Here is a 15,918-nt window from a genome sequence, read left to right on the forward strand (position 1 = left end):
TTTAAGTGTACAGGTCGCATTAAATACATTCACAATATTGTGCAGTGTGATGGAGATTTTTTATTAAATTTTTATTGAAGTACAGTTAATTTGCAGTGTTGTGTCAATTTCTGCTGTCCAGCAAAATGACTTAGTTATATACACATATACATTCTTGTTTATCTCCTTTTCCATTGTGGTTTATTCCAGAATAGTAAACGTAGTTCCCTGTGCACCATTGTTGTTTCTCAGCTCTACATGTAACAGTTTGCATCTACTGACCCCAGACTCCTAGTCCCTCCCTCCCCGAGCCCTGCTCCCCCTTGGAAACCCTAAGTCTGTTCTGTATGTCTGTGAGTCTGTTTCTACTTCATAGATAGGTTCATTTGTGCCATATTTTAGATTCCCCATAAGTGATTTGTTGTTTAGTCACTAAGTCGTGTCTGACTCTGTGACCCCATGGACTGCAGCATGCCAAGCTTCCCTGTCCTTCATGTCTCCCGGAGTTTGCTCAAACTCATGTCCATTTCGTCAAATCACTGATTAATCTATGCTTAATCGATCCAGTCACCTCATCCTCTGTTGCCTCCTTCTTCTTTTGCCCTCAATCTTTCCCAGCATCAGGGTCTTTTCCAATGAATCAGCTCTTTGCATCAGGTGGCCAAAGTGTTTCCAATGAATATTGAGGGTCGATTTTCTTTAGGATTCACTGGTTTGAACTCCTTGCTGTCCTAAGGACTCTTAAGAATCTTCTCCGGCACCACAGTTCAAAAGCATCAATTCTTTTTCTTCAGTCTTCTTTATGGTCCAACTCACATCCGTACATGACTACTGGAAAAACCAGTAGTAGAAAACCTTTGACTAGACGGACTTTTGTTTGCAAACTAATGTCTCTGCTTTTAATAAGCTATGTCTAGAGTGATTGCCAGACTTCAAAAGCCACCATAATGGGTAGCCAGTTAGGAGATGAAGTTAATCTTTAATGAATCTGTGCAACTTTTCGAACTTAATTCCATTTAGTGAAGTATTCTGCTGTAATGCTTGGTCTTCTTTTGTCATGTAAAGCATCCACCTCCTTGTACTTAGATCATCCAAGACATTCTTTACTTTAGTGCTTGCACACAGTAGGTACTTCATAAGTATTTTTTGAAAAAAGGGTAAAGAGGTCTTAAAACTAGAAAGAGCTTAGAAAGAAGGCAGTTTCTGCCTTCTTCCTCAAGCCGGAAAAAAGAAAAAAGGAAAGCTTTCATCATAAGAGTGATAACAGCAGGGAGAGAGAAACAGGAGGCTCTTGTAATGTGGGCAGAAGATGAAGACATGGGGTAATGGGGATAAGTGGGTAGAGTCTAGATCTCCTTGGGGAGTGGAACTGAAATCATTGCTACTGGATTGGATGGTGGAGTGAGGAAGAAGAAAGAATCAAAAGATAGCTTCCTGGTGTTAGGCTTGAGCAACCAACAGTCCAACAACTGGGAACATGGGGGCAAAAACAGGTTTTTTGTAGAAAATGAGCACTTCCATCTGGCACTCTCATATCTATGCTTTGGAATCAAACAGCTTGATCATCTGAGAATCTGCCACTTACTGGCTGGGTGGCCAGAATCTGCCTTAGGAGACCCTGGTTTGATTCCTGGGTGGCAAAGATCCCTGGAGAAAGGGATCAGCTACCCACTCCAGTATTCTTGCGCTTCCTCGGTGGCTCAGATGGTAAAGAATCCGCGTGCAGTGTAGGAGACCTGGATTCAATGCCTCTGTTGGGAAGAACCCCTGGAGGAGGACATGGCAACTCACTCCAGTATTGCCTGGAGAATCTCCATGGACAGAGGTGGCTGGTGGGCTACAGTCCTTGGGATCTCAACGAGTGAGACACAGCGGAGCAACTAAACACAGCTGGGTGGTCTCCTGTGGGTCTTCTGTCACTGCCTAGCTGTGTTCCTGTCGCAGAATTGTTTTGGGTGTTAGATGGGCTAATGCAGGTTACATGCTCACCACAAGGCCTGGCATGTAGTAAGCCCTTCGTAATATTGTCAGTTATTGCCTACCTGCTACTAAATACATCTAAATACATAGTCTACTGACGTTGATCTCTTTCAGCTTTAATCTTCACACCATAGTCTTTTGGTATAAATGGATTATGGTTCAGCAAGAGGAAGAAATTTGCACACAGAGTAAAGATAGATCCATCAGAATTGTTATTGCTTACTTTCTTTGTACTTGGGATGTTTTTGGGGTGGGGGAGGCCTTCTTTGTGAAAAGTACACAATAATATACTTACTCACCTCCCACGTAATATATGTGTTTAATCTGCCATTGTATAAACATCCGGGGTGAATAATGCACCCTGAAAAGTTGCTTAACTGAAGCATAGAATTCTTCCAAAGTTTTTCCACATTTTAAGGTACTAGTTAAAAATTCAAAGAATTATATCAGGAAGGCTGGCACGTTTACGTGAAAACCCTAACCCAGTTCATCTTCTCTCCACTGTATGAAGTTATGCGGGCTCGTGTACCAGACCTGGGGCACTCGTTAATAGTGAGGGTGGTCCACTGTCTTCAGAAGAGCAGAGTTGTCAGTAGTGGAAATTCCTCATAACCACATGGCCTCATGTACAAACTATTTTATCAGTGGCTAGCACATAGTAAGGACCTGGTTACTGTTACATTAACTATATGTCTTCTGTCTTAAAAAATCCAGTAATACAGATCTAGATTTATGAACATTTTCAAGGCATGCTTCATAGAAACAGTGGCAAAAGTAGAACTTCCTGTGGGATAATCTACCCTCCCTCTCCTCAGAGGCCGAGAGAAACATATTGCCAGTATCCTGAGTTAAGTCTTGATGTTTGTTCTTCACAGGATATTTCTTTTGTTTTTATAGGAGCTCCAATCCAGAATAATCCTCAGTCTTCAGGAAACTCCAATGATAACCACCAAGGAGGTGAGTTTTAAAAGGTCAGAAAATGGATTATGTGTCTAGCATAAAGTAATATCAGCTAGTCCAGTACATGTAAGCTGGTACATTGACCTGTCTTAACCATGATTTATGCATTTGTGAATACTTCAAGCCTACCATCAAAGGCTTCCCTTAGTAGGCATCAGGAAATGATAGTTCACTGGATTCACCATCTTTCTCAAAGTTGTGAGTAAATTCTAAGACTATTAATGAAAACATACTGGAATTTATTCCTGAGTTTTGAAGCACATTTTTTAGTGTAACATTTTGCACTCTGCCTACTGATAGGAGCTAGAATTCATAAATCTGCTGATCTTGCTGCTGGAAGAAATCACTTTAAGCTGGTCAGCCATGGCAGCCTTAATTTGCCTTGGTGGACTCCAAGGAGACCCTGCTTATATTTCACCCATCAGCTAGATTTCAATCCACCCCCTTGTTTCCTTACTGAAACAGTAGATGAGGGTTTTTTCTTGTGCTTTTAGTTTGGGACAGATGGATTTCTTCCTTGATTTTCTGAACTAACATGGAAAGATAGGAACCAGACTGATGTTATAGATAATAGTACCATCAACGCATGTTGCTTCTAAGTAATATTTAGTTTATCCTCTCACTGCCTTTATTAAGAGTGACAGAGGTAGCAACTTAAGAAAGGTACACAAATCCTATCACTGGACCCGTTTTTTCTACTTTTATTTCACAAGTATCTATTGAGTGTCTCTAATTTGTGGACACAGTACAAGAGGGACCAAGCACTGACTTCCTGGAGTTTTTGTTTCTATTTTGTGTTATTTTTGAAACATGCACATAACTTAAAATTCACAATGTGAGCCATTTTTAAGTGTACAGGTGGCATTAAGTACATTCACAATGTTGTGCAATGTCATGGAGAATTTTTATTAATTTTTTATTGAAGTACAGTTAATTTACAATGTTGTGTTAATTTCTGCTGTCCAGCAAAATGACTTAGTTATATACACATATACATTCTTGTTTATCTTCTTTTCCATTGTGGTTTATTGCAGAATAGTAAACGTAGTTCCCTGTGCACCGTTGTTGTTTCTCACCTCTACATGTAACAGTTTGCATCTACTGACCCCAGACTCCTAGTCCCTCCCTCCCCGAGCCCTGCTCCCCCTTGGAAACCCTAAGTCTGTTCTGTATGTCTGTGAGTCTGTTTCTACTTCATAGATAGGTTCATTTGTGCCATATTTTAGATTCCACATATAAGTGATTTGTTGTTGTTTTGTCACTAAGTCGTGTCTGACTCTGTGACGCCATGGACTGCAGCATGCCAAGCTTCCCTGTCCTTCATGTCTCCCGGAGTTTGCTCAAACTCATGTCCATTTCGTCAAATCACTGATTAATCTATGCTTAATCGATCCAGTCACCTCATCCTCTGTTGCCTCCTTCTTCTTTTGCCCTCAATCTTTCCCAGCATCAGGGTCTTTTCCAATGAATCAGCTCTTTGCATCAGGTGGCCAAAGTATTGTAGCTTCAGCATCAGTCTTTCCAATGAATATTGAGGGTCGATTTTCTTTAGGATTCACTGGTTTGAACTCCTTGCTGTCCTAAGGACTCTTAAGAATCTTCTCCGGCACCACAGTTCAAAAGCATCAATTCTTTTTCTTCAGTCTTCTTTATGGTCCGATTCACATCCGTATATGACTACTGGAAAAACCAGTAGTAGAAAACCTTTGACTAGACGGACTTTTGTTTGCAAACTAATGTCTCTGCTTTTAATAAGCTATGTCTAGAGTGATTGCCAGACTTCAAAAGCCACCATAATGGGTAGCCAGTTAGGAGATGAAGTTAATCTTTAATGAATCTGTGCCACTTTACGAACTTAATTCCATTTAGTGAAGTATTCTGCTGTAATACTTGGTCATTTTTTGTCACATAAAGCATCTACCTCCTTGTACTTAGATCGTCCAAGACATTCTTTACTTCAGTGCTTGTACACAGTAGGTACTTTTCATAAGTATTTTTTGCAAAAGGGTGAAGAGGTCTTAAAACTAGAAAGAGCTTAGAAAGAAGGCAGTTTCTGCCTTCTTCCTCAAGCCAGAAAAAAGAAAAAAGGAAAGCTTTCATCATAAGAGTGATAACAGCAGGGAGAGAGAAACAGGAGGCTCTTGTAATCTGGGCAGAAGATGAAGACATGAGGTAATGGGGATAAGTGGGTAGAGTCTAGATCTCCTTGGGGAGTGGAACTGAAATCATTGCTACTGGATTGGATGGTGGGGTGAGGAAGAAGGAAGAATCAAAAGATAGCTTCCTGGTGTTAGGCTTGAGCAACCAGCAATGCAACTACTGGGAACGTGGGGGCCAAAGCAGGTTTATCGTAGAAAATCAGCACTTCTATCTGGCACTCTCATGTCCACGCTTTGGAGTCAAACAGCCTGGTTCACATCTGAGAATCTGCCACTTACTGGCTGGGTGGCCAGAATCTGCCTGCAAGGCAGGAGACCCAGGTTCCTTTCCTGGTTGGGAAAGATCCCGTGGAGAAAGAGATCGGCTACCCACTCAAGTATTCATGGGCTTCCCCGGTGGCTCAGATGGTAAAGAATCCGCGTGCAGTGCAAGACGCCTGGATTTGATCCCTGGGTTGGGAGGAACCCCTGGAGGAGTACATGGCAACTCACTCCAGTATTGCCTGGAGAATCTCCATGGACAGAGGTGGCTGGTGGGCTACAGTCCTTGGGATCTCAACGAGTGAGACACAACGGAGCAACTAAACACAGCTGGGTGGTCTCCTGTGGGTCTTCCTGTGGGTCTTCTGTCACTGCCTAGCTGTGTTCCTGTCACAGAATTGTTTTGGGGGTTAGATGGGCTGATGCAGGTTACGTTCTCCTCACAAGGCCTGACATTAGTAAGCCCTTCATAATATTGTCAAGTATTTGCTTCCTGCTGCTAAGTACATCTAAATACATACCTGATCTCTTTCAGGTTTAATCTTCACACCATAGTCTTTTGGTATAAATGGATTATGGTTCCAGCAAGAGGAAAAAATTCGCACACAGAGTAAAGATAGCTCCATCAGAATTGTTATTGCTTACTTTCTTTGCACTTGGGAGGTTTTTGGGGTGGGGGAGGCCTTCTTTGTGAAAAGTACACAATGATTCACTTCCTCACCTCCCATGTAATATATGTATTTAATCTTCCATTATATGAAGATACAGGGTGAATAATGCACCCTGAAAAGTTGCTTAACTGAAGCATAGAATTCTTCCAAAGTTTTTCCACATTTTAAGGTACTAGTTAAAAATTCAAACAATTATATCAGGAAGGCTGGCACGTTTACATGAAAACCCTAACCCAGTTCATCTTCTCTCCACTGTATGAAGTTATGCGGGCTCGTGTACCAGACCTGGGGCACTCGTTAATAGTGAGGGTGGTCCACTCTGCTCAGAAGAGCCGAGTTGTCAGTAGTGGAAATTCCTCATAACCACATGGCCTCATGTACAAACTATTTTATCAGTGGCTAGCACATAGTAAGGACCTGGTTACTGTTACATTAACTATATGTCTTCTGTCTTAAAAAATCCAGTAATACAGATCTAGATTTATGAACAGTTTCAAGGCATGCTTCATAGAAACAGTGGCAAAGGTAGAACTTCCTGTGGGATAATCTACCCTCCCTCTCCTCAGAGGCCGAGAGAAACATATTGCCAGTATCCTGAGTTAAATCTTGATGTTTGTTCTTCACAGGATATTTCTTTTGTTTTTATAGGAGCTCCAATCCAGAATAATCCTCAGTCTCCAGGAAACTCCAATGGTAACAACCAAGGAGGTGAGTTTTAAAAGGTCAGAAAATGGATTATGTGTCTAGCATAAAGTAATATCAGCTAGTCCAGTACATGTAAGCTGGTACATTGACCTGTCTTAACCATGATTTATGCATTTGTGAATACTTCAAGGCTACCATCAAAGGCTTCCCTTAGTAGGCATCAGGAAATGATAGTTCACTGGATTCACCATCTTTCTCAAAGTTGTGAGTAAATTCTAAGACTATTAATGAAAACATACTGGAATTTATTCCTGAGTTTTGAAGCACATTTTTTAGTGTAACATTTTGCACTCTGCCTACTGATAGGAGCTAGAATTCATAAATCTGCTGATCTTGCTGCTGGAAGAAACCACCTTAAGCTGGTCAGCCATGGCAGCCTTAATTTGCCTTGGTGGACTCTAAGGAGACCCTGCTTATATTTCACCCATCAGTTAGATTTCAATCCATGCCCTTGCTTCCTTATTGAAACAGTAGATGAGGGTTTTTTCTTGTGCTTTTAGTTTGGGACAGATGGATTTCTTCCTTGATTTTCTGAACTAACATGGAAAGATAGGAACCAGACTGATGTTACAGATAATAGTACCATCAACTCATGTTGCTTCTAAGTAATATTTAGTTTATCTTCTCACTGCCTTCATTAAGAGTGACAGAGGTAGCAACTTAAGAAAGGTACACAAATCCTATCACTGGACCCGTTTTTTCTACTTTTATTTCACAAGTATCTATTGAGTGTCTCTAATGTGTGGACACAGTACAAGAGGGACCAAGCACTGACTTCCTGGAGTTTTTGTTTCTATTTTGTGTTATTTTTGAAACATACACATAACCTAAAATTCACAATGTGAGCCATTTTTAAGTGTACAGGTGGCATTAAGTACATTCACAATGTTGTGCAATATCATGGAGATTTTTTATTAATTTTTTATTGAAGTACAGTTAATTTACAATGTTGTGTCAATTTCTGCTGTCCAGCAAAATGACTTAGTTATATACACATATACATTCTTGTTTATCTTCTTTTCCATTGTGGTTTATTGCAGAATAGTAAATGTAGTTCCCTGTGCACCGTTGTTGTTTCTCAGCTCTACATGTAACAGTTTGCATCTACTGACCCCAGACTCCTAGTCCCTCCTTCCCCGACCCCTGCTCCCCCTTGGAAACCCTCAGTCTGTTCTGTATGTCTGTGAGTCTGTTTCTACTTAATAGATAGGTTCATTTGTGCCATATTTTAGATTCCCCATAAGTGATTTGTTGTTGTTTAGTCACTAAGTCGTGTCTGACTCTGTGATCCCATGGACTGCAGCATGCCAAGCTTCCCTGTCCTTCATGTCTCCCGGAGTTTGCTCAAACTCATGTCCATTTCGTCAAATCACTGATTAATCTATGCTTAATCGATCCAGTCACCTCATCCTCTGTTGCCTCCTTCTTCTTTTGCCCTCAATCTTTCCCAGCATCAGGGTCTTTTCCAATGAATCAGCTCTTTGCATCAGGTGGCCAAAGTATTGTAGCTTCAGCATCAGTCTTTCCAATGAATATTGAGGGTCGATTTTCTTTAGGATTCACTGGTTTGAACTCCTTGCTGTCCTAAGGACTCTTAAGAATCTTCTCCAGCACCACAGTTCAAAAGCATCAATTCTCTTTCTTCAGTCTTCTTTATGGTCCGACTCACATCCGTATATGACTACTGGAAAAACCAGTAGTAGAAAAACTTTGACTAGACGGACTTTTGTTTGCAAACTAATGTCTCTGCTTTTAATAAGCTATGTCTAGAGTGATTGCCAGACTTCAAAAGCCACCATAATGGGTAGCCAGTTAGGAGATGAAGTTAATCTTTAATGAATCTGTGCCACTTTACGAACTTAATTCCATTTAGTGAAGTATTCTGCTGTAATACTTGGTCATTTTTTGTCACATAAAGCATCTACCTCCTTGTACTTAGATCGTCCAAGACATTGTTTACTTCAGTGCTTGTACACAGTAGTTACTTCATAAGTATTTTTTGCAAAAGGGTGAAGAGGTCTTAAAACTAGAAAGAGCTTAGAAAGAAGGCAGTTTCTGCCTTCTTCCTCAAGCCGGAAAAAAGAAAAAAGGAAAGCTTTCATCATAAGAGTGATAACAGCAGGGAGAGAGAAACAGGAGGCTCTTGTAATCTGGGCAGAAGATGAAGACATGAGGTAATGGGGATAAGTGGGTAGAGTCTAGATCTCCTTGGGGAGTGGAACTGAAATCATTGCTACTGGATTGGATGGTGGGGTGAGGAAGAAGGAAGAATCAAAAGATAGCTTCCTGGTGTTAGGCTTGAGCAACCAGCAATGCAACTACTGGGAACGTGGGGGCCAAAGCAGGTTTATCGTAGAAAATCAGCACTTCCATCTGGCACTCTGATGTCCGCGCTTTAGAATCAAACAGCCTGGTTCACATCTGAGAATCTGCCACTTACTGGCTGGGTGGCCAGAATCTGCCTGCAAGGCAGGAGACCCTGGTTCGATTCCTGGTTGGGAAAGATCCCGTGGAGAAAGGGATCGGCTACCCACTCCAGTATTCATGGGCTTCCCCGGTGGCTCAGATGGTGAAGAATCCGCGTGCAGTGCAAGACGCCTGGATTTGATCCCTGGGTTGGGAAGAACCCCTGGAGGAGGACATGGCAACTCACTCCAGTATTGCCTGGAGAATCTCCATGGACAGAGGTGGCTGGTGGGCTACAGTCCTTGGGATCTCAACGAGTGAGACACAACGGAGCAACTAAGCACAGCTGGGTGGTCTCCTGTGGGTCTTCCTGTGGGTCTTCTGTCACTGCCTAGCTGTGTTCCTGTCGCAAAATTGTTTTGGGGGTTAGATGGGCTGATGCAGGTTACGTTCTCCTCACAAGGCCTGGCATTAGTAAGCCCTTCATAATATTGTCAAGTATTTGCTTCCTGCTGCTAAGTACATCTAAATACATACCTGATCTCTTTCAGGTTTAATCTTCACACCATAGTCTTTTGGTATAAATGGATTATGGTTCCAGCAAGAGGAAGAAATTTGCACACAGCGTAAAGATAGCTCCATCAGAATTGTCATTGCTTACTTTCTTTGCACTTGGGAGGTTTTTGGGGTGGGGGAGGCCTTCCTTGTGAAAAGCACAGAATTATATACCTACTCACCTCCCATGTGATGTGTGTATTTAATCTTCCATTGTGTAAACATCCAGGGTGAATAATGCACCCTGAAAAGTTGCTTAACTGAAGCATAGAATTCTTCGAAAGTTTTCCCACATTTTAAGGTACTAGTTAAAAATTCAAAAAATTATATCAGGAAGGCTGGCAAGTTGACATGAAAACCCTAACCCACTTCATCTTCTCTCCACTGTATGAAGTTAGGCGGGCTTGTGTACCAGCCCTGGGGCACTCGTTAATAGTGAGGATGGTCCACTCTCCTCAGAAGTGCAGAGTTGTCAGTAGTAGAAATTCCTCATAACCACATGGCCTCATGTACACACTATTTTATCAGTGGCTAGCACATAGTAAGGACCTGGTTAGTGTTACATTAACTATATGTCTTCTGTCTTAAAAATTCCAGTAATACAGATCTAGATTTATGAACAGTTTCAAGGCATGTTTCATAAAAACAGTGGCAAACGTAGAGCTTCCTGTGGAATAATCTTCCCTCCACCCCTCAGAGGCCGAGAGAAACATATTGCCAGTATCCTGGGTTAAATATTGATGTCTGTTCTTCACAGGATATTTCTTTGTTTTTATAGGACCTCCAAACCAGAATAATCCTCAGTCTCCAGGAAACTCCAATGGTAACAACCAAGGAGGTGAGTTTTAAAAGGTCAGAAAATGGATTATGTATCTAGCATACATGAAGTAATATCAGCTAGTCCAATACATGTAAGCTGGTACACTGACCCTTCTTACCATGATTTATGCATTTGTGAATACTTCAAGCCTACCATCAAAGGCTTCCCTTAGTAGGCATCAGGAAATGATAGTTCACTGGATTCATCATCTTTCTCAAAGTTGTCATTAAATTCTAAAACTATTAATGAAAACATACTGGAATTTATTCCTGAGTTTTGAAGCACATTTTTTAGTGTAACATTTTGCACTCTGCCTACTGATAGGAGCTAGAATTCATAAATCTGCTGATCTTGCTGGTGGAAGAAACCACTTTAAGCTGGTCAGCCATGGCAGCCTTAATTTGCCTTGGTGGACTCTAAGGAGACCCTGCTTATATTTCACCCATCAGTTAGATTTCAATCCATGCCCTTGCTTCCTTATTGAAACAGTAGATGAGGCTTTTTTCTTGTGCTTTTAGTTTGGGACAGATGAATTTCTTCCTTGATTTTCCGAACTAACATGGAAAGATAGGAACCAGACTGATGTTACAGATAATAGTACCATCAATGCATGTTGCTTCTAAGTAATATTTAGTTTATCTTCTCACTGCCTTTATTAAGAGTGACAGAGGTAGAAACTTAAAGGTACACAAATCCTATCACTGGACCCGTTTTTTCTACTTTTATTCCACAAATGTTTATGGAGTGTCTCTAATGTGTGGACACAGTACAAAAGGGACCAAGCGCTGACTTCTTGGAGTTTTTGTTTGTTTTCTGTGTTATTTTATTTTTGAAACATGCACATAACTTAAAATTCACAATGTGAGCCATTTTTAAGTGTACAGGTCCCATTAAATACATTCACAATGTTGTGCAATGTCATGGAGATTTTGTATTAATTTTTTATTGAAGTACAGTTAACTTACAATGTTGTGTCAATTTCTGCTGTCCAGCAAAATGACTTAGTTATACACACATATACATTCTCTTTTATTTTCTTTTCCATTGTGGTTTATTGCAGAATAGTAAATGTAGTTCCCTGTGCACCGTTGTTGTTTCTCAGCTCTACATGTAACAGTTTGCATCTACTGACCCCAGACTCCTAGTCCCTCCCTCCCCGAGCCCTGCTCCCCCTTGGAAACCCTAAGTCTGTTCTATGTCTGTGAGTCTGTTTCTACTCAGAGATAGGTTCCTTTGTGCCATTTTTTAGATTCCATATGTAAGTGATTTGTTGTTGTTTAGTGACCAAGGTATGTCTGACTCTGTGACCCCGTGGACTGTAGCATGCCAAGCCTGCCTGTCCTTCATGTTTCTTTATATGTGATGTGTTACTCCAAGAGTCTATTTCTCTTGGAATTTGATGACACACGTTGGTTAACAGTACCTGATTGAGGCCTTTTCAGTGGGTTGAAAGGAGTATTTTAGAGATGAAATCTCCAGATGTGCAAAGTGTGGTGTTTGAGGTTTCATCTCCCAGGAGTACACTATGAACAGATTACTGAATTTGCTTGTTTCTGTGTCATACATTTTAAGATACTAACTAGATTATGACTGATATCATACCAGGACATATCAGAATTTTATGAAATTTCTGGAACATTTATATTAATAACATTCACCAGGCATTATAACCTAAGATGGTTTATCATCACTTATTTAACAGTGGTTCCCGTATAGTTTAACATGCCAAATGAGCCTAATTAGTTTGATTTCCCTTTTTGTAAATAAAGAGAACAAATCTTTTGAGATGTTGTAGGAGCCCTCTGGAAATGTCCAGTGTTACTGTCAGGTCAAAAAGACTTTATTTAGAATTTGATCTTGGAGAAGTTTGTCAAAAATAGCAGAAGGGTTCAGACATCTGACTAAATATGATCACAGTTTATTATAAATCAATACTTTATTACCTATGAAGGTTACATAGTTCTGAGAAAAATTTAGCTCTTTTAAAATTGAAAAGACTTTGTTTTCATAAGTAAAAACAAAGATCTGATTAAGATAACATGAAGCACAGAGAAATAATTTTGGTAAAACACAAGATCTTTGCTTTCTAGACAAGCGTACTTAAAAGGTAAGAAAGAAAACTTTCATAGAATTTTATCAGAAGGAGATCATAGTCCAGGGAAACTTTGGTCTTTTAGCAGATGATGGAAAATTAAGTTCCAGTTTTACATAAGTACACTATTGATATTAAAGCTTATTTTTTTTAAACCCTTACAACAAATTCTTTCAATCTTACCCAGTTTGATCACTCATAAAATTCCTTTCCCAGATTCTCTTTCCAAAAACCTACAACTCTCTTAATATCCCTTTAGAATTTATTCTGTGTTTTTCCTCTTTCCCTTTCTGAAATGATAAGCCTGCTTTAGGACAGTTACTTTCATTTCAACAAAAATCTCTTATACCTTCTTTTACCATCCTATTTTTCTCGTATATGAAGCTTTTCCACATAATATTTCTTGTAGATTTAATTATGTTTAATGATTAGAATTCTTAACCCTTGGTAACCTTAATTTCTAATAAAGCATTCTTTAGATTAGTCAATTTATGAATACCCTTCATAATTTCTAGAATCATGCTTTCTCATAGTACAGTTCTTTAGCATGGCACAAAACATGTTTACTAAGAAAACCAAATATCTTTAGTAACTCTGTAAAAGAAAGCCAAAAGTGGATAAACCTGTGTTCGGTATTTACTTTTTCAGTGTTTTATCTTATTTGAAAATGATTCAGATATTCAATGAGTTTAACTCACTATTTAACTGAACTTAACAAAATTTTAAGTCTCTAGGGTACCAGAAGTTTTAGGGGAATTTTTAAAAGTGTACTTAAAAGCTATTCTGTGTACATCTATTTAAATGACTTGTTTTTTAAAAATTATATTTAGATTAATTATGAAAGTCTGATCATACTGTTATTTTTCTTGCTGAATTATCATTAAAGGTCAGTGCAGTACTTTGAGAACAGCTTCAGGCTTGATCCCTGGGTTCGGAAGATACCCTGGATTAAGAAATGGCAATTCACTCCAGTATTCTTGCCTGGAAAATTTCACGGACAGAGGAGCCTAGCAGACTGTAGTCCAAGGGCTCGCAAAGAGTCAGACACAACTGACCACACACACAGACACACATGTTAGAGTCCATGAGATGACTTTAAATGCTCCTCCTAGCACAGGGTATCTATCTTGAGGGGGGAAAAGCATTGCCTTGAATTTTTTCCTGAAGAGTCCAGATAATACAGCTGTTATAAAAATGTTTTGTTTATTGTGTAAGATTTTTGCATAGCTGTTCTATCCCTTTGATATATCTGTGAAGCTTGAAGATTCTGTAACCTGTTGAATTTGTGGTTTTTTAATAAGATATAATGCTTAATATTTTGGTTTGTTAGTAACATTTCTAATTGTAGAAAAATTGTCATCTGAACATACTGTTTACCAATTTATTGGGTGCAATTTAGTGCAGTTTATTTGGCACCAGTCCCAAAAGGAAAACAGTACCTTTGAGAAATCCTGTATGATGTGTACTCTAGGAATGTACTGTTGGGAAAAGAGGAGACTGCTAGCAGTACCACTTACCACATGGATCTGCGTTGCTGCTACACAGGACTCAGCACGTTGAATTCAGCAAATGCAGCTGCTCTCGACTTTGTCTGTCTGTTTTGGTCTCCATCTGAGTTCTGAGTGCTGTCTGTGCTTATTCATCGTGGCACCTAACGCTATACGGAACCAAGTGCATAGTTTGTAGTTGCTGATTTACAGAGAACCACTGTGTATGTTTTTCAGACTCGACTGGTCCATGCTCCAATCTTATCTGTTATTCTAGCTGGATTTTTTTATTTATAGAGTAAGATAGACACTTGAGTTCAAAGAAACAGGATTTAAGGTTGCTTTCTAACTGTACCACAGAGTTACATGTGATGGTTTTGTTTTTTAGTATGTTCTAATATTTATTTGAAGACAGACATACTTTTGACATTCTTTTGTACAGGAACTTGTTTGATGCTTCATCCACTTAGAAAGAAAATAATTTCCCCCCTTTCACGTATAGTCTGAGAGCATATTATTTAGGGTCTGTGGATGGATGGATTTATCCTTCCTGTGCAAGAAAGTCCCAGGCCCAGCTTGTTTTTCATAACAGGGTTTGGGCAAGGAAATGTAACCTAGTCTAGAGTGGACAGTAGATATCAGAACAGCAGTTCAGTATTAGCCAGGATACAGGATCATTCTTCTTTTTGGTCAGTTAGGATTAATGCTTCCCCCAAAAGGAGAGTCTCAGGTTCAAGGTACCACCAAGGTACCACCATCCAGTCTGAAGCTCTTTTCTTGGGCATAATTTTACAAAGCCGTATTCAAAGCAGTTGACCTCCGTTAATGTTCTCGCCATACCCGATTGCCTTTGGCTTGGCACAGTTGCTCGGGCTACTCTAGTAGCGTTGGCTTTACCCACAGATCCGGCAGGACCGTAGCAGCTTTGAATAGACGCAGCTGGTTTGAGTGTTAGATTTCTGCAGAAGCCGCTGCTGCTGCTAAGTCGCGTCAGTCGTGTCCGACTCTGTGCGACCCCATAGACGGCAGCCCACCAGGCTCCGCCGTCCCTGGGATTCTCCAGGCAAGAACACTGGAGTGGGTTGCCATTTCCTTCTCCAGTGCATGAAAGGGAAAAGTGAAAGTGAAGTCGCTCAGTCGTGTCTGACTCTTTGCGACCCCATGGATTGCAGCCCACCAGGCTCCTCCGTCCATGGGATTTCCAAGCAAGATTACTTCTGCAGAAGAGGGTAGTGGAAATTTGGGAACAGCTTACTCAAATAATTATTCCAACTTTTACCTCAATGAAAACACTAGAAGCCTTACGATGTGGGAAGAATTCATCAGGTACATAATCTCATATTCCTTAGTGCCTTCCTTTATTTCCCTTTGGTAAAATGGTTTATGTATGAAGGAAACATGAGATGGAAACTTCCAGTTAGGTTGTGAGCTGCTATAAGAAGGAACTAGATGACCTGACAGGCTACCGCAGATGCAGATGGTATTAGATGGACAGACAGAGATGCAGGTATAGATATTGTTGTTTCTAACCAGAGAGTTGAGATAGGAAACAATTTCTCTGACTACTCCAAAGGTTACTGTGTACTTAAGGAAGTACTTCAACTCCTCAAAGACTTTAGTTTGTTCAACTCATGTTTATGAGATTGCATTTGAAAATTGCTGATAATTTTTAACATCATTAGATTTTATAGGAATGTAGATTTCAAGGAATGTAGAGTGGGAAATCATGCAGTATTACGTTCAGTTTCAGGAACAAATGTTTGTTTTGACTGCCCACTCTGCTATTCACTGTTTTAGGCACAAGGCATGTAGTGATATTAGGTTGGTTCAAAAGTAATTGTGG

At 40.1% G+C, this 15,918-nt stretch overlaps 1 protein-coding gene across 1 annotated transcript in view; it reads left to right on the forward strand.

Moving 5' to 3' along the window:
- Positions 1-15,918, forward strand: part of TMEM123 (transmembrane protein 123) — a 91,576-nt gene that overhangs the window by 29,335 nt on the left and 46,323 nt on the right. Inside the window, exons 10-12 of the mRNA XM_081538045.1 lie at positions 2,857-2,916; positions 6,659-6,718; positions 10,455-10,514. Of these exons, the coding sequence (XP_081394171.1) occupies positions 2,857-2,916; positions 6,659-6,718; positions 10,455-10,514 (180 nt within the window). The remainder of the gene's footprint in view (positions 1-2,856; positions 2,917-6,658; positions 6,719-10,454; positions 10,515-15,918) is intronic.

This window comes from Giraffa tippelskirchi, chromosome 11, assembly GCF_054371585.1.
Source record: "Giraffa tippelskirchi isolate mGirTip1 chromosome 11, T2T-mGirTip1v1.2.pri, whole genome shotgun sequence".
NCBI classification, from domain to species: domain Eukaryota; kingdom Metazoa; phylum Chordata; class Mammalia; order Artiodactyla; family Giraffidae; genus Giraffa; species Giraffa tippelskirchi.